The sequence below is a fragment of the Phyllobates terribilis genome, unplaced genomic scaffold (assembly GCF_046119375.1).
Source record: "Phyllobates terribilis strain yellow unplaced genomic scaffold, ASM4611937v1 Scaffold_3__8_contigs__length_932513732, whole genome shotgun sequence".
Lineage (NCBI taxonomy): Eukaryota > Metazoa > Chordata > Amphibia > Anura > Dendrobatidae > Phyllobates > Phyllobates terribilis.
The window spans coordinates 248,469,026-248,491,783 of record NW_027362763.1 but is presented as its reverse complement, the minus strand read 5'-3'; the positions used below and the strand labels follow the sequence as shown (position 1 = coordinate 248,491,783).

The 22,758-nt window shown below is 46.5% G+C and overlaps 1 protein-coding gene across 1 annotated transcript; it reads right to left on the bottom strand.

Moving 5' to 3' along the window:
- Window positions 1–505: 505 nt before the first annotated feature.
- SELENOT (selenoprotein T) lies at window positions 506–19,972 on the bottom strand. The gene is made up of 6 exons (XM_073674712.1): window positions 19,737–19,972; window positions 14,157–14,267; window positions 13,097–13,223; window positions 12,539–12,626; window positions 2,279–2,434; window positions 506–925 (listed from the first exon to the last, which is right to left on the bottom strand). The coding sequence occupies exons 1-5, from the start codon at window positions 19,883–19,885 to the stop codon at window positions 2,307–2,309; spliced, it is 603 nt and encodes a 200-aa protein (XP_073530813.1). The 5' UTR covers window positions 19,886–19,972; the 3' UTR covers window positions 506–925; window positions 2,279–2,306.
- Window positions 19,973–22,758: the final 2,786 nt, after the last annotated feature.

Genomic DNA, 22,758 nt, shown 5'->3' with positions numbered 1-22,758 from the left:
ATCCTGGGAGCATTTCCTTACATAGACTAAATGCATATTTTGTTTGTGCTTTAGCAGAAGGTATAAGACACAAAGTTACTCAACCCCTTGACCCTACTGCCATCTTGTTTTGCATCCATATACAAACCATTTTCCCAGTTTGCAGTCAGTTCAGACAGGGGAGAAGCTGATGTCCGGGTTCTTCGATACGCTGCAGGTTGAGTGGGAATACACATGTATAACACAAATGGAGTCCACACACACTTTGAGGTTTTACTTTAATGGTAGGTTTATTTAACTTAATTTGCATCATCTGTAAGAGGACTAGTAGAAAGGCTCAGTTTAAAAACTCTACAGTAACTCGAATACAACAGGATAGCTGCATCCTCCATACAGTCACCAATAATTCTCCAATGCCGATACATGTGTTTATAATTTAGAATAACTTAGCGATCTGCAATATAATCTTATCATACAGAACATCCAGAACTACACGCTAACAGTAGCCGATTATTGGAGTCTTAGGTTGTTTTTTTTTTGCTAGAGCTTCACTTTAAACTATAAAAAACAGATTCTTATAAAAATTAGATATCAAAGACAAAAAAATCTCAGGAGAATGAAAATGCGATACCCTATTCCGACACTGTAAATGATGACTAGAAAACAAGGTTTAATGCCAGCATTATGTGACGTATGGGACAATGTGAAACAATGAAAGAATGGCTTGAAAACAAAAAAACGTGGTTGGATCTACACAGAATTTCATTGCACTCTGGCTGTAAAACTCCACAAGAGGGCAGCACTCAGAAAAACCTTGCATATGGGACTTCAAAAGGTACAACGAGATGGCGGAGACATCCAGCCGGCACCAACAGGAGCTGTCTTCAGAGCAGGCCTTCATAAAACACCAGCCCCGCTGACACCTTCAGAAAAGCCCACGGCATGCCTGGAGGGTGTAGGAGTAGAGGTTCGTTAGACGCATGGCGCTGCATTATTAAATCTACACATTGTGCTGGCCAACATGCTGTCAATCTTATGGGCAACTCAATGTAAACTGTAGGGCCGTTACTATTGCCCTGGTGTTACTACACCTGGGGAGACATCCGCCAGGCAGCACCAGTGTGTGCGCACCATATGCCTCTAGTAAAAGGGTAGCGGACAGGGAGCCACAGCTGAAAAATATGTTCTAAGCTTCTATGCTTGAGGTTCATAAATGGCAGCAAGTAATTGATGATGGAGGAAAAGTTATTTTGGCCCAGCATTAATCTACCACATATTTAGATCATAAAATTCAACTATAACTAAATATAGCAACAATATAAATCCTATATGACTGCAGACTGGCAAATCATGACCGTGTATGATGTGCACACAGTCACGATTCCCATGAATTCCCAGTGTGAGCAGCTGGCAAAATGCCATTGACATACTTGTGATCACATGCCAACTAGACTCATCTGGATTCTCCCAATAAAATAGAATTGAGAAAAGTGCAGGTCTCATTTGGATGCAAACGGCATATGGTGACATACTCGCCCACTCGTATTGAGAGTAACGGAGAATCATGACGGTGTGAACACCACACGCCGTCATGATCTAGCAGTCTGCAGTCACACGAATTACTGCAGACTTTTCTTATGAGACTGGACAAACTTTTTATATTACCAAAGCTACAAGTTCTTGTACAGTATTGCCAACCTCCAGAAATTCTGGACAGTCTGGAAAAGCAGACATTTTTTCTGTGCCCGTTAAAAAATAAAATTTATAATTAAGCGACGGTGATTTTTCTGGGGTTCCTGTTACTTGTAATTATCATTTTACAGATCACAGCAAATACATTAATATCAATATATTGAGATACAGACACATCATTGATAAGCTTAATGATTCACTATAGTTTTTCAATATCATAAAATAGGTTAGCCACCTGTGATTTTAAGCTATTCAGAATAGTGATGAGCGAGCGTGCTCGTTTAACCCTTTCACCGAGCACGCTAGGGTACTTTCCGAGTATCTTCGGCATGCTCGTATATTATGTTCTCCCCCCATTAATACTTTCCTTTACTGGTTAATGGAGCACCACATCCATGTAGGAGACATTGCATCCCAATCCTATGCAGAGAACAGGTTGGGTGACCTCATTAATAGCAGGTCTCAGCGCATTTCTTATGTCCTGTCCTATTTTTTGCTAATTACTTGCAGGGAACATTTTACACCCTCATTCTAGACTCTTCATTGACGACTCTAATACTGTCTGAGCAGAAGATCTTATCAAGGTTACAGATGTCCATATACTTACAAAATGAATCTGGTGCTGGAAAATGTGGTTATGAGCGGTGGTGGTGGGGTATCGCATCCATGTGAACGTTTAACTTCATCTCATTATCAATAATTTGAACAAGTTGCTGCATTGATGGGATATGGCCAGATTCTAGCTTTGACCACACAGGAACATCTGGAATAAAATACAACAAAATAGAAGACGGGCAAGAAACAAAGCACAGAAAAGCACAATCTATTGGTCAAAAGAGGGGCGACCAGACTCCATTCCCCCATAAAAAAAAAAAAAAAGGTCAGCGCAAACCCAGGGAGTGTGGCCACCATTGATGTTCGTATTATGAAACTTACTAATCACCTATGATAAATTAAGCCGTCAGTGACAGTGGATGGATGTATATTCGCATTTTAACCCAGGTTTTTAATGACATTGATGTTTTGTTTTTATTATATAGAGCTTCCATTACAACAAAGGTTGGACTGATGGGAGGATCTATGGGGAATGGTCTACAATTAGCTCCCTATAAGTAGTACCCCATCCACTCTGGATGTTCAGTATATCTCTTGCTTAGCCTTTTCTTTTTTTGGCCCTGTGCAGCAAAAAAATTTTTTCTTCACTAAAATTTACCAAAAGTAGCACTCCTAGTGCCCTGGCTCCTGGATTTCCATTCATTGCTACAACTTTGCGGAGGGTTGTGACAGAGGGGCGCACAGGACTCCTCTATTCCATGACGCTCTGTGAAGATGGATACTCTGGATATTAAACCACCAATTAGTTTTGATCTGTGACTCAAGTTTTTCACACAGGGGCACGTGTCACGAGGCAGGAGCAACTTTCACAGTACTACTGCCAGCTTAACATCTGCCTGTGGTCAGCATCTGCCATTTTCGTTTGTATTCCCAAAAAGGGCAACCAATTGATAGAAAGTAGTCTGGATCGCCCTCTTAAGTTATCTAAAAGCAAAGTGTATGTTTATGTTCAACTATAGAGACATTATGTGAGAGTTGGCGCCTATCCACACAGGCCTATCCACACAGCCTGGTGGGGAAAACTGAAGTGAAAGGGGGTTTCCCCTTTAAACAAACTTACTGTGGTAACTTTTGTTTAAGACAGGGCAGGGCTTCTCATTGGCTTTTTAACCCCCTTCACGCAGATGGATGTAACTACAAGACGCAACGGACCATAAGACATCCCAAATTTTGGGGTGGAAAATAGGAAAAAACATTCTTTATAAGATAGGGGTCCGTCTTATAGTCTGAATAGGTATCTTACCTGGGGAAGGGAGGGAGGGGGGGGCAGTGGAGGAGAAGCTGTGATCTACAGGAAAATGGCAGACGGCGTGGCAGAGCGCATGCGCCGACTCCGGTGGCCATTTTTCTGTAGATCACAGCTTCAGGAACATCGGAAAGCCGCTCACGCAGCTCTTCCTTCCAGCCAGACACCGGTACCCAGCCAGGCCCCAGCCAGATACCGACCCGCCTCACCTTTTCCACCTTCCTGATGGAGGGATGGACCAGAGGGCCCTGCGATCCCGCTCCACCTGCACCGGTAAGTTGCGTTAGGACCATAAGACGCACCCCCCATTTTCCTCCCAAATTTGGGGGGGGGAGTGTGTCCTATGGTCCGAAAAATACGATATGTCCTGAGCTGGGGTTCACAAGCGTGAAACAAACGCTGTAAATGGCAGTTATGTTACATAGTCATCATCTGTCGCACAGCAGTGGTCGCAGCGCAGATTGTTGATGTCAATCGGTGAATTGCATCATTGACCATGAGCACTGGCTTCAATCAGCCCTCATGATGCAATCGCAGGGTGCCGATGGGTTACTATGGCAGCCAGGGGCCGTAAAGGTCATCTTGGTACTCATGTGAGGCTCAGCCATAGGCAGAGCTTTAGAGACGAGACCTCGAGTTATACTGCAGCATTGTTGTACATAGTGTTACAATGTACAATAGTGTTCAAAATAATAGCAGTGTTCAAAAAGCCTTAGTTACTTACCGGTAACGGGATTTTTCGGAGCCCATGACAGCACAACGTGAGAGAGAGGATCCGCCCATCAAGGACAGGAAACCTACAAAGGGCGGCCCTCTCTTCCCGCCTCAATTTAGTTAACAGAGCATGAGAGTACCGCCAAGGTTAGTTATAACAAAACAATCACATTAAGTACATTACTTTTCATCAATTTCCCGCAAGGGTGCACAAAAAGAAATCAACTCTACAGGAGTGCACAACACCAGTGGAGGGAGGGAATATAAGGATGCTGTCATGGGCTCCGAAAAATCCTGTTACCGGTAAGTAACTAAGGCTTTATTCAGTCGCCCATGACAGCACCACGTGAGAGAATTACAGAGACGAAGGAAATTAGGGAGGGACCACAGCTCGAAGCACCCTTCTCCCGAAAGTGAGATCTGCAGAGCCACCCAGATCCAATCTATAGTGCCTATAGAAAGTAGAGGGAGAAGACCAAGTGGCAGCCTTACAAATTTCCTCAATGGAAAGCCCTGTTTTCTCCGCCCAGGAGGTTGATACCGCTCTGGTAGAATGCGCCCTCAATCCCTCCGGTATCTCTTTATCCCCTGAGGAGTATGCGAGGGAAATGGCCTCCTTGATCCATCTAGCGATTGTAGCCTTTGAGGCCTTACAACCCTTTCTAGCCCCCTGATAGCAAATAAATAGGGACTTATCCTTTCTAAATCCACGTGATACTTCTAAGTACTCTAGTACGCACCTCCTAACGTCTAAAGTGTGAAGCCTCTCCTCTTTTTGATTTTTGGGCAGGAAGCAAAAAGTCGGGAGAACTATCTCCTGGGTTCTATGGAATCGAGTGTCCACTTTAGGAAGAAAGGCCGGATCAGGTTTTAATATAATCCTATCGTCCAGAATTTGCGTAAATGGAGGGCATACTGAAAGGGCCTGTAGGTCACTGACTCTCCTGGCTGAAGTTAGGGCTACTAACAGGACCGTCTTTAGGAAAATAATTTTGGGGGAGACTAAATCTAGTGGCTCAAAAGGAGGACCGGTCAAGGCATCTAATACAAAATTCAAATCCCAGGGAGACATCTTTACTTTGGTAATGGGTCTACACCTAAAGGAAGCTTTTATAAAACGGGCTATCCAATAGTTATCTGCAATATTGGAAGAAAATAAAGCTCCCAACGCCGACACCTGTACTTTCAAGGTACTGGTAGTGAGACCTAATTCTAAGCCCCGCTGCAGAAATTCCAGAATTTTCCCAATAGGGGGCCCCTCCTCCACCTTAACTTCTGCAAAGGACAGAAACTTCCTCCAGGTCCTGGCATAAATACGGGTGGTAACAGGTTTTCTGCTAGCCAGGAGAGTATTCACTACATTTGCGGGGAATCCTTTGTTGGCCAATAACACCCTCTCAAATTCCACGCCGTCAAATGTAGACTCTGGGTTGGAGGATGGGAAAGTGGCCCCTGAGTGAGGAGGTCCGGAATCTCCGGAAGAACCCAGGGATCTGATATGGACATCTTCCGGAGACAAGGGAACCACACTCTTTTGGGCCAAAAGGGGCATATGAGTATCACCCTGGCCCAGTCTGCCCTGATCTTTCTTATCAAAGCTGGGAGCAGGATCATGGGAGGGAAGGCATATGCCAGAGGAAATCTCCAGGGAACCATGAAGGCGTCCACTGCCAGAGGTTCTTCTCTGGGGTCTAAGGAACAAAAATTTTCCACTTTCCGATTGGCTCTTGTTGCGAATAAGTCCACAGTCGGAAGGCCCCACATGTCTACGATTCTGGAGAATATTCGCGTATTTAGGGACCACTCTCCCTCTTTTACGGAAGTACGGCTGAGGAAATCCGCTGTGATGTTTTCCTTCCCTTTTAGATGAGTAGCCGAAAGAGAGGGACAATGATCTTCGGCTTTCAGCAGAAGTGCGTTCGCTACCCTCATCAAGTTTCTTGAGCGGGTTCCCCCTTGGTGGTTTATGTAAGCTACCGTGACTTGATTGTCCGAGAGTATACGGACATGCTGGCCCTGCAAATATATAAGGAACTCGTTGAACGCATGCTGCACCGCCAGAAGCTCCTTAACATTTGATGACAACTGTCGCTCACTGCTTGACCAGGTTCCCTGCACTAATCTCCCTTCAAAGTGAGCTCCCCAACCTGTAGCACTTGCATCAGTGGACAAGACTGCAGTTCGACTACATTCCCAGGGAACCCCTTTAGCAAGATTGTCTTGTCGCAACCACCAACGAAGGGACCTTATGGCACGAGGACCTAGCGTAAACTCACGGTCTAGATGCCCCTCTAAAGCTGCGTTATTGTACAACACATCCCACTGAAAAGCTCTTGAATGTAATTGTGACCAACGAACCGCAGGAAAAGTGGAGGTGAAGGTTCCCAATAGTGACATGGCCTTACGGAGTGACATAGAAGGTTTACGTATACATTGTGCTACCAACTCCCGGATTCTATCAATTTTTTCTTCTGGAAGACAACATAGCTGTTTCCTGGAATCTAATATGACCCCCAGATATTGTTGTACCTTGAGTGGAGATAGTCTAGACTTTTCTAAATTTAGAAACCACCCCAAGCTCTTTAAGACCGACATGGTCTCCCGCAGGTGGGTTTCGCACTGAACCAACGAGATCCCCACTATCAGGAGATCATCCAGGTAAGGGATAATTAGAATGTCCCTTTTTCTTACATGTGCCATAACTTCCGCCATTACTTTAGTAAAAACTCGCGGGGCTATAGCTAAACCGAAGGGGAGTGCAGTGTATTGAAAGTGTTTAACCACCCCGTCAATTTCAATGGCCAGCCTCAAGTATTTCTGATAGTCACTATGAATTGGGATATGGTAATACGCATCTTTGAGATCGAGCACTACCATATAGCAGTGGGGAAAAAGTAACTTTATTACGGATTTTAAAAGACTCCATTTTAAAGGTGTGTATTTTAAGGAAATTATTCAGGGATTTCAGATTTATGATTGTCCTGAAACGTCCATCCGGTTTCGGAACCAAGAAGAGCGGGGAGTAGAAACCAAGACCCTTTTCAGCCTCCGGAACCTCAATCAGGACGTGCTTTCTTATTAGGGTTTGTACTTCCAAAACGAGGGCAGCCTGGCGTTCTGGGGAAGAACTGGAGGGAACAACCATGAACCTTTAGTGAGGCAATGCTTTAAATTGAAATTTAAGACCATACTTAATCAGGCTTAAAATCCAATTACTATGAGAAATCTGTTCCCAAGCTGGGACAAAAAAAATGACAATCTCCCTCCCACCTGGGCTGATTGCATATCCCCTGGCTTCTGCTCAATTTTTGGAGACTGACCAAAGAGTAGACCTCTACCTTTTCGACCCCTTTCGTCAGACTTGTCTTGCTCCCTGAAATCTCTCTTCCGGAACGATCTCTTAAAGGAGGGTAGAGGTACTGATGGAAACCCCCTCTTGGGGTCCCCAGCTTCCTCCAATAAGTCATCCATGGTCTGACCAAAGAGGTATTCCCCTTCACACGGGATTGTGCGCAGTCTGGATTTAGTCTGTAAATCCCCTGGCCAGCATTTAATCCACAAGGCTCGCCGAGCCGCATTTGACAGTGCTGCTGATTTTGCTGCCAACCTTACTGAGTCCACAGATGCATCCGCAAGAAAAGCTGCTGCCCCCTGAACCAGTGGAAGGGAAGAAATAATGTCTTTCCTAGAAGTCCCATCCTTCAACTGACTGTCTAGCTGTTCAAGCCACACCATCAGGGCTCTGGACGTGCAGGTAGCTGCTACTGTTGGTCTCAGTGCTCCCGCAGCTGTCTCCCATGCCCCTTTCAAGAAAGTATCAGCCCGTCTGTCTAGGGGGTCTCAATGCACCCATATTATCGAAAGGGAGGGAAGTTCTTTTCGCTGCTTTGGTAACAGCAACATCCAGCTTGGGTGCTTTTAACCAGGAGGAACACATAGCATCCTCAAATGGATATTTCCTTTTAAAGGATGGAGGAACACTACCCTTCTTGACCGGTTTCCTCCACTCCTTATAAATGAGGTCTTTCAGCTTTGAATTTACCGGAAAGACCCTTTTCTTTAGCCCCAGACCACCAAACATAACATCCTCAGCTGATTTCTCTGCCCTCGTGTCCACTATCCCCATTGTAGACCGGACGGCTTTTACTAGGGCATCGACCTCCTTCAGGGGAAAGCACTGCCTATCTGGCTCACAGTCAGAGGAAGAGAAGGCGGAGGAGGAGGAGGCGATCGACAGTTCAGAGTCTGAACCCGGCTGGGTTTCTTGAGGAATATGCCCAGACTCTGAACCCTGCAATGCTTTGCCTATTTCTTCCCTTATTAAAGTTCTTAGGCCTAGGGAAAAATCTGGGGTTTCCTCCGACATCATTTTGCTGATACAAAGCTGGCATAACCTCTTACTATATGAATCAGGGAGTGGACAGCTGCATAAGGCATATTCTCTGTGCTTGGATTTCGAGGAACATTTCTTGCTCTAAAAGAAAGTTATAGATAGAAAGAAGGAGGAAACATTAGTAGAACTTTCACAAAGATTCCACTCACCCCACAGAACCTTCGGTACCGTAGAAGCAGAGGAATCCAACATGCATGGCGAGGAATCACGCCGCACCGGACTGTCCTTCCTGCTCTTAGTGACAGCTCTTCTAGTTGCACGACCAGACCCTAGCCGAGAATGGCGCTGCGCCACTAGCTGTGAGGGCTCCCCAGAGGGCTGCTCCTGCAGCAGATGTTGTTGCCTAGGTGACAGCTCTTGTGAAACTTCCATAACTTACAATGTAAGGATGGGCTGGGAAGCACCTCTGTATGTTACCAGACCCTTTATATACTGGCCATACCGGTACCATGTGTGGGTGTGTTTTTTTTTTTTTTACCCAGAAGGGCGTTACCTGCTTCTTGGTCTTCCTCCCCAGGTGGCCAGGTGGGCTCCTCGCCGCCAGGACCTTAATCCCCCGGCGTTCAGCTGCTCGTGCGCAAAATTCAAACGAGCTCCGCCCCTTCCGGTGAAGTCACAGGGACTTCCTGCCCGGCGCACCGGAAGTCACGTCAGTAGGTCGCGCCTGTCACGTGCCCCGCCGGCGCAACCTGGATCTCCTGCAAATTGTAGTGGGGGGAGGAAGCCCGCTAGCGGCCCCACACCTGGCGGACATCTACCTCCCCGTGAGGCGATGTCGCGCCCGCCGCAATGCTCACGGAGGCGCCCCACTGAGCCCTACCATGGCGTCTCCAGAGGACCGGGACGGACCGGCTCCAACCACCTGCTGTGGCCCTCTCTGGGACAGGAGTCCATCTTCTGCAGGTAAGCCTGCGAGGTCTCCCATCATGGACAGGAAACCTAAAACTGAGGCGGGAAGAGAGGGCCGCCCTTTTTAACCTGTAGGTTTCCTGTCCTTGATGGGCGGATCCTCTCTCTCACGTGGTGCTGTCATGGGAGACCGAATAAACATGAGTTAAGCACAAAATCTTTATACTAGTTTTTATTTCCATGCATTGGGAACATTGCACACTGTTTTCTAATTCAAAACATGGAGAAATGTATAGAATTTTTAAACTACTTTACAGAAAATAAAATATGAACATTGGACTGTTTAAAAAAAAAAAAAAAAAAAACAGTGTCTGCATTTGTCTTTACAAACTCACAATATGTTATCTCTTTTTTTGAGGATTTGTCATTTCTGTGAATCACTAACCTAATATTTAGTTGTATACACACAGTTTTTTAGAACTGCTTCATATCTATGTTGCATGGAGTCAACCAACTTCTGGCACCTGTCATCTGTTATTCCAGCCCAGGATGCTTTGACTACATCACACAATTTTTTGGCATTTGTTGGCTTTGCCTCAGAAACTGCATTTTCGATGTCACCCCACAAGTGTTCTATTGGACTAAGGTCGGGGGATTGGGCTGGCCACTCCATAACCTCAATTTTGTTGGACTGGAACCAAGATTTTGCTTGTGTGTTTAGTGTTGTCTTGTTGAAACACCCATTTCAAGGGCATATCCTCTTCAGCGTAATGTAACATGACCTCTTCAAGTATTTTAATATATGCAAATTGGTCCATGATCCCTGGTATGTAGTAAATAGGTCCGGCACCATAGTGAGAGAAACATGCCCATATCATGATGCTTGCACCACCCAGCTTCATTGCCCACTTCACCATTTCTCTTTAGGCCAGTTGATGTGTTCTTTGGCAAGTTGTATGCGCTTCAGTACATGTTTTTTTTGTTTTTGTTTTTTTAACAGTGGGACTTTGCGGGGACTTCTTGCTAAGAGATTAGCTTCACACAGGCATCTTTTAACGGTCACAGTACTGACAGGTAACTTGAGACTGTCTTTATTCATCCTGGAGCTGATCATTGGCTGAGCCTTTGCCATTCTGCCTATTCTTCGATCCATTCGAATGGTAGTCTTCCGTTTTCTTCCACCTCTCTCTGGTTTTGCTTTCCATTTTAAAGCATTGGGGATCATTTTAGCTGAACAGCTTATCACTGTCTGCACTTCTTTATAAGTTTTACCCTCTCCAATCAACTTTTTAATCAAAGTACGCTGTTCTTCTGAACAATGTCTAGAATGACCCATATTTCTCAGGCTTTCAAGGAGAAATGCATGTACAACATGTGCTGGCTTCACCCTTAAATAAGGGCCACCTGATTCACACCTGTTTCTTCACAGAATGATTGACCTCACTAATTGAACTCCACACTGCTATTATTTTGAACAAACCCCTTTCAATTAATTATTCAATTACACAGACTCAAAAACATGCAGATCATGAATGCTGAGACTGTTGGGTTTTCTTGGAATCTACTGCACCAACTGGTAAATTGTTTGACATGTGATAATATAATTTATACCAAAAACAGTGCTTAATCTGGTTAGTCATATTGGACTGCTATTATTTTGAACATCGTATAAGTGATCGGACGATCACAGGTTCAAGTTCCCTAATAAAAATGATGAGTCTCAGAAAATGCCTTTCCTACTAGTGCATTTGCAATCTGATTTGGTGTTGCTAAGGCTCTCATTTTCTGTCATATTTTTTTTTTTTTTTAATTTTGTACTATGTTAGCCAAGTTATTTTTAATACACAATGAATATCGTAAAAACAAAACCCTAAAAACAATGGCGGAATTGCATTTTTTTCCCCACAACTTCATCCAGCTTGGCATTCTTTTCTGGTTTTTCAGTACATTTTATAGTAAAATGAATGGTGTCATTAAAACATACAACTCATCCTCGCAAAAAAACCAAGCCCTGATATGTCTATGTTGAGGGGTTAAAAAAAAAAAAGAAAAAAAAAAAAGTTATGTCTCTTGGAAGAAAAAGGAGGAAAAAAAAAAGTGCAAAACACAAAAATTGCCTGGTCCTAAAGGGGTTCATTAAGTGGTGAGTGACAGCTGCAATACACAGGAGGACACTAGACTATAGGTAATAAGAGAACGTCTCTAGACCGAAGCCGGAGCTGGGGAGGGGGCGATCAGCTCAGAGACAATGTGGGACTGACAACATTTCCTTCCTCACTCAGTTCAGCAGCTTCCCTATAACTATTATTTAGTGAGCCTACAAGAATATACCAGTTCCTAATATGTGGGGGATGGGGGAAGACAAAATGCCAGTGACACCAAGAATATCAAACGACACCGGAAATCTGCAGTCGTCACTTACCTACTCTACTATTTGAGTACTAAGTACCAAAATAAAGAATTCTGAACAATTATAGGTACACAAATACGGATACAATACGGGCGGGTGTAATGCCTTAGGTCGTTTTCACACATCCAACTATCAAGATCCGTGTACTGACCAGCCACCAATCTCCTGACCCGAACACAACAGTCTCAGAAATAAATGTGGCTTCTGAGCTCAGGAGACAGCAGGTCCAAACGTTACGCTCCACATATGGACTGAGGGTTGGACGTGAGAAACCATTCTTTAGCGGTGAATTCTCCAATTCCTTGTTTGCTATGGCTCGCTTCTACAGCAGCATATTAAGGTTCACAATAACTTTGTGGACATGACTACAAAGGGTTAAATAGTTAATTATTCATAGCTTGTATAGAAGCAGCGAGTCTGCGAGCAAAGGTTACCCAGCACAGGTGACGGAGTATAACTCCAGCAGCAGCCACACAACAAACATTTACTGGGGGTCACCGGATGTCGTGTTGTACAGCGTGTGTCACGGGACCCCACAGATGGCGACGCAGCCAGCGCTCATGGCCTACCCTGAGCCATATGGAAACGGTCTACATGCAAATCACTCACAGGCCACAGAGCTGCAAAGTACAACATTTACCATTCAAAGTGATCTCGAAGGCTCCGGTAGACATACACTGGTTCTCAATCATGTTGCTCAGGAAGAAGACCATCATGCAGGCGTAGACCTAGCGAGAAACCATGAGCAGAGGAAGGTCAATATCAGAAGAGCAGCAAACGTTCAAAGAAAAGATCATCATCCGATAATCAACATATTAGCAAAAAATACAGTATAAACTCAGACACTGTGTAGGGATCTTATACAAGAGATTAAGTCTGTATTCAAGTGTATTAAAAAAGAAAAAGTTGCTTTCGACAACTTCCTTGTATTAACAGTGAAGCTCTTCCTGAGCGTCTCCACGTCCCATCCTCCTGCGGCGCTGGAGCAAACACTTGTTCCTTGGGTGCCCAGAAGGAGATGATGCAACTGGCAGCAATACATCTTATATAACAGGTGACATGTGAACGTGTGCACAGCAATGTGAGGGCGCCCTATGTCCTTCCAAGAAAGATGGCGATCAGCGCTTATACCAAGAGCCGCCACCTAGAATACAGATCCGAGCTACCTATGAACAATCACTGACACGAGGTCACCTACCTTATTTTCTTGTCCCCACTGCCAAAGACCAGGAGGTTGCATGCCGAAAAATGCAAAAGGATCCTTTCCAACAATTATTAGGCCTATTAATACTAGCTTGAAGACTGACAGGAACGATGCGATGTGTCTAAGACAGAGTTAAGAAAAAAAAACATTACAGAACATTTTAAAGTACAAGTCAGCGGCCAAGGAACATATCACTGCTTAAAGTGGCTGTCCCAACTGGGCAAGTTTTCACCCATCTACAGGAAAGGTGAGAACTTACTGATATCTGACCACAGGGACCCCCACCTATCCCAGGAACGGGGATCCAAATACACATCCACACTCAGTCTATGGGACTGCCCAAGATAGTACAGTGTTCAGCTGAGATAATGAATGTAGGGGTGTGTATGCACAGCCAAATCTCCATTAGATCAGGACATTTCAGAATCTCGTTCTTGGGATTGGTGGAGAGTCACACAGGTCTCACCCCTAGTCAAAAGCAAGTTAATGCCTCTCCTGTGGATAGGTGATAGCTTGCCGAGTTGAGACAACCTTTTTAAAGGATTTATCCATGATTAGAAAGATCTGTACTTCTACAGAAACAGCGCCACTCTTGATCATAGGCAGTGCCAAGTACTGCAGTTCAAAAGTATTCACTCACAAGTATGAGCTACAATACCAAAGACAGCTAGCACTGACATAAAACCACTTTAATAAGGCTACTAGATATACATGTATATTAGTATTTACTGCATATCTATCTACATGCAACAATCCCCCCAACAAAGGAAAAGAATAGAAAAAAAAATGGGGGAAGACATAGTATGCAACAGGAAGCATTCAACTCTGCGGATCTATGATGATGATGATTCTGTCCTTCAGTGTAAGAAAAAGTGATCACACGGGGATGGAGGAGCCGCAATTACATCCCTGCCATCATTTCGGAGATGCTTTTGGAAAATCACAGCACAGACACCATCAGCTTCTACAGGAAACTAATACACTTTTTCTCGCCCTATATTCGATTGCTTGCCCCATGAGTAACAGGTCATCATACAGACGGCGAATATCTTACCTATACAAGGGGTGGGGAAGATAATTCTCTCCCTCTATGCGGATGTCTGGGTACCGCTGGCTGATAACCCGCATGTACTCCTCAAACACCCGCCGGTAACCTCAGGAGATGCTGCAGAGAGGAACAAGAAAGAAGGTAAGTACACATCAGCCTATGTAATCACAGTACACAGGTCATAGATATAGCGATCAGCCTCTATAACCCTATGGATGAGTACTAGGACCTCTCCCCTCCTTCCAGTACACAGATGTAATGGTCAGCCTCTATAACCCTATGGATGGAGTACTAGGACCTCTGCCCAGTACACAGACGTAATGGTCATCCTCTATAACCCTATGGATGGAGCACTAGAACCTCTCCCCTCCTTCCAGTACTCAGATGTAATGGTCAGCCTCAGTAACCCTATGGATGGAGTACTAGGACCTCTCCCCAGTACACAGATGTAATGGTCAGCCTCAGTAACCCTATGGATGGAGTACTAGGACCTCTCCCCAGTACACAGACGTAATGGTCAGCCTCTATAACCATATGGATGAAGTACTAGGACCTCTCCCCAGTACTCAGATGCAATGGTCAGCCTCAGTAACCCTATGGATGGAGTACTAGGACCTCTCCCCAGTACACAGACGTAATGGTCAGCTTCTATAACCCTATGGATGAGTACTAGGACCTCTCCCCTCCTTCCAGTACACAGACGCAATGGTCAGCTTCTATAACCCTATGGATGGAGCACTAGGACCTCTCCCCTCCTTCCAGTACACAGATGTAATGGTCAGCTTCTATAACCCTATGGATGAGTACTAGGACCTCTCCCCTCCTTCCAGTACACAGATGTAATGGTCAGCCTCTATAACCCTATGGATGGAGTACTAGGACCTCTCCCCAGTACACAGACGTAATGGTCAGCCTCTATAACCATATGGATGAAGTACTAGGACCTCTCCCCAGTACACAGATGTAATGGTCATCCTCTATAACCCTATGGATGGAGCACTAGAACCTCTCCCCTCCTTCCAGTACTCAGATGCAATGGTCAGCCTCAGTAACCCTATGGATGGAGTACTAGGACCTCTCCCCAGTACACAGATGTAATGGTCAGCTTCTATAACCCTATGGATGGAGCACTAGGACTTCTCCCCTCCTTCCAGTACACAGATGTAATGGTCAGCTTCTATAACCCTATGGATGAGTACTAGGACCTCTCCCCCTCCTTCCAGTACACAGATGTAATGGTCAGCCTCTATAACCCTATGGATGGAGTACTAGGACCTCTCCCCAGTACACAGACGTAATGGTCAGCCTCAGTAACCCTATGGATGGAGAACTAGGACCTCTCCCCTCCTCCCAGTACTCAGATGTAATGGTCAGCCTCAGTAACCCTATGGATGGAGTACTAGGACCTCTCCCCAGTACACAGACGTAATGGTCAGCCTCTATAACCATATGGATGAAGTACTAGGACCTCTCCCCAGTACTCAGATGCAATGGTCAGCCTCAGTAACCCTATGGATGGAGTACTAGGACCTCTCCCCAGTACACAGATGTAATGGTCAGCTTCTATAACCCTATGGATGGAGCACTAGGACCTCTCCCCAGTACACAGATGTAATGGTCAGCCTCAGTAACACTATGGATGGAGTACTAGGTCCTCTCCCCAGTACACAGATGTAATGGTCAGCCTCAGTAACCCTATGGATGGAGTACTAGGACCTCTCCCCAGTACACAGACGTAATGGTCAGCCTCTATAACCCTATGGATGGAGCACTAGAACCTCTCCCCTCCTTCCAGTACTCAGATGCAATGGTCAGCCTCAGTAACCCTATGGATGGAGTACTAGGACCTCTCCCCAGTACACAGATGTAATGGTCAGCTTCTATAACCCTATGGATGGAGCACTAGGACCTCTCCCCTCCTTCCAGTACACAGATGTAATGGTCAGCTTCTATAACCCTATGGATGGAGAACTAGGACCTCTCCCCTCCTTCCAGTACACAGATGTAATGGTCAGCCTCTATAACCCTATGGATGGAGTACTAGGTCCTCTCCCCAGTACACAGATGTAGTGGTCAGCCTCTATAACCCTATGGATGGAGCACTAGGACCTCTCCCCTCCTCCCAGTACACAGATGTAATGGTCAGCCTCTATAACCCTATGGATGGAGCACTAGGACCTCTCCCCAGTACACAGATGTAATGGTCAGCCTCAGTAACCCTATGGATGGAGTACTAGGTCCTCTCCCCAGTACACAGATGTAATGGTCAGCCTCAGTAACCCTATGGATGGAGTACTAGGTCCTCTCCCCAGTACACAGATGTAATGGTCAGTCTCAGTAACCCTATGGATGGAGCACTAGGTCCTCTCCCCAGTACACAGATGTAATGGTCAGTCTCAGTAACCCTATGGATGGAGTACTAGGTCCTCTCCCCAGTACACAGATGTAATGGTCAGCCTCTATAACCCTATGGATGGAGCACTAGGACCTCTCCCCTCCTCCCAGTACACAGATGTAATGGTCAGCCTCTATAACCCTATGGATGGAGTACTAGGTCCTCTCCCCAGTACACAGATGTAATGGTCAGCCTCAATAACCCTATGGATGGAGTACTAGGTCCTCTCCCCAGTACACAGATGTAATGGTCAGCCTCAGTAACCCTATGGATGGAGTACTAGGTCCTCTCCCCAGTACACAGATGTAATGGTCAGTCTCAGTAACCCTATGGATGGAGCACTAGGTCCTCTCCCCAGTACACAGATGTAATGGTCAGTCTCAGTAACCCTATGGATGGAGTACTAGGTCCTCTCCCCAGTACACAGATGTAATGGTCAGTCTCAGTAACCCTATGGATGGAGTACTAGGTCCTCTCCCCAGTACACAGATGTAATGGTCAGTCTCAGTAACCCTATGGATGGAGCACTAGGATCTCTCCCCTCTTCTTATGCACTCAGATGATTTAGACTGAATTGCGAAACATTAACCATTTTAAAACCATATTGAGCGGCAATGTGTAAAAGTCTGATCATGCAGATCCCACCTATCTGCAGAAGGGGGGGCTCTGTATGAAAGGTGAGGGGACCATGTGTGCAGCTTCCTGATCAGGGGCAGGCGATGTGTGACGGTTTCTGTGACTTGCACTGAAGCAAATTGAGAGTATTACAGAAATACATCACCACGTCTCCATTCGTTCTCTGCCTGATTGCGGTGTTGGGGGACCCCTAGTGTGGAGACAGGCGGGGGTCTCGGGTAGGATTTGCATCCGCCAGACATTTATGGCATATTCTGCGGAGCTTCCTCTATAAATACACTAAAAGCTGGTATACGCTGGCTGAGCGAGGTATGCAGGTGTTATGTACACAGAAGCATGACTCCAGCTCTGCTGTTTACACCCTACAGACAGGGCTGGTTTCTTCAAAAACACTCAAGAGCAGACCATCTTCTACGACATTAATCCATCAATGTCAATACAGTCATTACATCAGTAGGTGGCGCCGGTGTACAGCGCTATTCTCCCCTAGGAGAAATGACTGTGCATGTAAAGGAAGATGGCTCTCAGCGTCTATCCAGGTATGTGCCATTGCTGTCCTGTAAATGGCCACAGTGGGGATATAGCTTCAATTGTGTCCGGATAGATGCCATCAGCCACTTTGATTTGGATACAGATTTGGACTGTTCTGTCTGCAGCGCTGCCAGCTCCGTACACATGGCATCTGATGACATGCCACAGTTTTCTGATCTGTATGGCAGGCAGGGGCCATAGAGAGGTACAACACATCTGCAATGCTAATATTTGTACATACATATTTCCATGACACATCCATCAATTGTGAGTGACGGCAAATAAATAAGATTAGCGCAGTCATAAAACCAGGCAGCTGATGGATGGGCAGCAACGTGCCAGGTAAATCTAGAAGTGCCAGGGCTCCTACCTCCTAATGACCGGCGAGGGTCCCAGGGACTGGCCACCACCACGCACTGATTGTTGGGGAGGGAGGATAAACTGCCTGTAATGAGATGAGCACTAACTGACAATGTAAGAAGCCGATTGGCGCTTGGTAATGACCATCTTCACCTGGCAATGATGGGGGAAGGGCTGGTGCCACCCTCATGTCCTCTCATCGGATCACTGGCACGTTTACACTGAGCGGCAATCATCCGGACAGGGAACCTAAAGTTATACTCCTGTTCCTGTATCAGTTGGTCGCCCCCAAATGTTACTAACATAGTCATCACATCAGTCACATCCAGGAACAGACAAGAAAGATGAAAATTCATTCCGCCATTTCTTCGTAATCTGTTTCTGGGAGAGCAGAGCAGGGCGCCCTCTACAGCTCTTATAGGACCATCACACACTTTTCCCAAGACCCCTAAAGAGTTAACCCTTTATCACTGCAGACATTTTTTAACCTTTAAACTTCTTTTTTTTTAAAAAAGGGACAAATCATATTTTTTCATTTCGTTGGCACGTTAAAATATTGATGGCAATATTGACTGCAGCGCCCACCACTTGGATGAAAGCTGTGGCCCCCCATCTACAGCATACGAGAGGCTGTGATAAGCACCGCAGGGATGTCCCATCAATGGCCGAGATCAGAGTGACCTCCGATCCTGACCACGGCAGCAGATGATGCAGGCGCCGCTTCTGAGCCATCACAGCACGTACAGATGGCGGCCGGGAAGGGAGCGTTCACAAGAATTTGGCCCAATGATCGGCAGATCGCTGGGGGTCCGGCTGCTCAACTACCTGTTATTGCCAGGGAAGGCCGCGTCTCACCATTCATTTCCCCTGCATGCCAGCCATATGGTGGTGCAGGGTCTGACAGCGGCTCTACCGCCTCACAGGAGGAGGGCTGCAGCTCTCCACGCACCCCTCTTCCGCCACAGTGGGGGGGGACCCTGCTTTCCATGCGCCCCTCTTCCGTCACAGTGGGGGGGACCCTGCTTTCCACACACCCCACTTCCGTCACAGTGGGGGGGGGCCCAGCCTTCCACGCGCATCTCTTCCATCGCAGTAGGGTTTCCCCCACTGTCCACGCACCCCTCTTCCACCGCAGTGGGGCTCCCCCGTCTCCACGCGCCCCTCTTCCGCCGCAGTGGGGGTCCCCGCCCTTTACACACAGATCTTCCGCCGCACTGGGGGGGCCACACCACTTTCTACACGCCTCTCTTCCACAATGGGAGTCCCTCGCTCGCCACTCTTCCGCAGTGGGGGGTGGCCCCGCTCTCCGCATGCCTCGTTATGCCCTTACAGGCTGCCATAGCGCTAGCTGAGGATCCTGTAGGGGGCATGTCTCTGGGGTGAGGACAATGGTGGCTGCTGCTGTGATGTGCTGACCCAGCCTGGAGCACGGGCCGCTGAGCAGCCTCCTGTAGTCACAGCGCCCTCCACCGCACACTGAGGACTCTGCAGCACAGGCCGATCCTCCCCGCCTCTAGGTGCAGCCATTACTCAGCGGCGCCGCACTCCCCGCCCGCTCCTGTGCTGGGTCAGGCCGGGACCGCTGCTAACCCTCGGGGACAAGGTGACCCCGCAGCACGGTGCTGGGAGCGGGCGCTATCTGCACACCCGCCATGTCTGCTCACCAGATCTGGAACTTGAGCAGCGGCCCCGCCGTGTACTGCATCCTCAGCTTCTTGCTCGGGAGACCGTTCCCGTCCGCCGAGGCCGCGCTCAGTACAGCAGCCAGGACGCCGCTCACCAGCAGCAGCCACGGAACACACCGAGCAGCCATCCTGGCCTCCGCGACTGCAGCGAGAGCCGGGTACTGCCCTTTGTGATGCAATCACGTACACGCTCAGAAGCGTGCGGGGCTGTCAGTGCGGTCCGCCATGATTAGTGAGGGCAACGTGCCAGTACTACGCCCCCAGCAGCAGGATACAGATTTTTAAAGAGCATGTGGCATAAAAAATAAACATTTCCAACAATTAAAGAAATGTACTGTGTTAATGTGTTACTATTTAAAAAGATTTACTTTTTATTGGTATAAAATATGAAAAAAAGATTTAAATGTTTTGATATTTTCCACTTTTAAACACTAGGGGGAGCAGCTGCTGAAATTTGTCATGAAAACCTACCTAGTTTACTTGTTTGCAAATTGAGAGGACAAAGTTTAGGCTCACAGTGCAGGCACACTTTGATGGTGACTGCAAAGTGATAGATGTGGACAGTGTCAGCGGGAGCGGCTGGCAGAGTGGATTTTGTTAGTTGGTGCTGCTCACTGTATCACACGCTGCGGGTGGATAGTGGAATGTATCACGTGCTAGGATTAGATAAGTAGCACTGCGGGCTGTATCACACATGATGGGATTAGATAAGTGGCACTGCAGACTGTATCACACATCAAGCAAGCAATGTGAACTGAGGTCTAAGATGGTACACATGCAAGAAATAGGAGCATGTTCACACTAGCAAAAAGATGCAAAACCTACAAAAGACAAAAAATATATCTCATACCCTACCATCATTATATATAAATGTAAAGCAAAGTTGCATATGAAATATAGGGTACTTAGTGAACTATTTTTGATCAAAAAAAGTATACAAGCCGTCCCACCAGCGACAAGGTGACCCTAAATTGGGACGGTCCTACACTGTCTATATTAAAAACCTTACTGTGTATCAAAGTTGAAGTAATACATATAAAAGGGTAGACAAATAGGACCGGGTCCCAATATCAGACCACCTAAGCCCGTGGTAAGCTACATATATACTAACCAGCTCAACAAGGGGCATGCCACACCCCTAATTTGCACAGAATGCAAACACGACAAAAAACCAAGCAATGTGAACTGAGGTCTAAGATGGTACACATGCAAGAAATAGGAGCATGTTCACACTAGCAAAAAGATGCAAAACCTACAAAAGACTGTATCACACATGATGGGATTAGATACGTGGCACTGCGGGCTGTGTCACACATGATGGGATTAGATACGTGGCACTGCGGGCTGTGTCACACATGATGGGATTAGATACGTGGCACTGCGGGCTGTGTCACACATGATGGGATTAGATACGTGGCACTGCGGGCTGTATCACACATGATGGGATTAGATAAGTGGCACTGCAGACTGTATCACACATGATGGGATTAGATACGTGGCACTGTGGGCTGTATCACACATGATGGGATTAGATACGTGGCACTGTGGGCTGTATCACACATGTTGGGATTAGATTTGTGGCACTGCGGGCTGTGTCACACATGATGGGATTAGATACGTGGCACTGCGGGCTGTATCACACATGATGGGATTAGATACGTGGCACTGCGGGCTGTGTCACACATGATGGGATTAGATACGTGGCACTGCGGGCTGTGTCACACATGATGGGATTAGATACGTGGCACTGCGGGCTGTATCACACATGATGGGATTAGATAAGTGGCACTGCGGGCTGTATCACACATGATGGGATTAGATACGTGGCACTGTGGGCTGTATCACACATGATGGGATTAGATACGTGGCTCTGCAGGCTGTATCACACATGATGGGATTAGATACGTGGCTCTGCAGGCTGTATCACACATGATGGGATTAGATACGTGGCACTGCGGGCTGTATCACACATGATGGGATTAGATAAGTGGCACTGCAGGCTGTATCACACATGATGGGATTAGATACGTGGCACTGCAGACTGTATCACACATGATGGGATTAGATACGTGGCACTGCAGACTGTATCACACATGATGGGATTAGATACGTGGCACTGCGGACTGTATCACACATGATGGGATTAGATACGTGGCACTGCGGGCTGTGTCACACATGGCGGGATTAGATACGTGGCACTGCGGGCTGTATCACACATGATGGGATTAGATAAGTGGCACTGCGGGCTGTATCACACATGATGGGATTAGATACGTGGCTCTGCAGGCTGTATCACACATGATGGGATTAGATACGTGGCACTGAAGGCTGTATCACACATGGGATTAGATATGTGGCTCTGCAGGCTGGATCACACATGACAGGGATTAGATACGTGGCACTGAAGGCTGTATCACACATGGGATTAGATACGTGGCTTTGCGGGTTCTTGTTTACTTGCAATGATTGTTTTAACATTAGGAGCTTATCATTGCTCAGGCATGAGCCCAAGTCCGACTCCACCCCCTCCTATGATAGGCAGCTCACGGTCTATGGACATTGTACATACAGACCCTGGTGTGGGAGGGATTAGCTTCCACAGCTCTGCTTCATTTGCTAAATCTAAAAGCTCTGTGTCAGAATGGATGCACCCAGTAATCTAAGTGATACCTTGTTAGATTCGGGGTCTCTTTGTCTACATCATGCTGCTCTCAGATGAGGGATAGCAAAAACCTGCTGACAGATTCCCTTTAACTGCCTCTAACCTAGTATCTCAGCCCTTGGAGACAGCACAGCAGCTCTTTCCTTTCCCGCTATCTTGATGAAACTGTTATATTTCACATAACTCAGTATCAGTCTTACAACTGCCCTGATTAATTATCATAGGAAATACTTAAATCACTACCCCTGGGGTCCTTGGTCCAATTTTTCTCGGAAAACTTAAGTTCTTCACACAAAAGTAGGCTATTCTGTCCTTGTTTCAGAGTTTAGTTGCTATTTA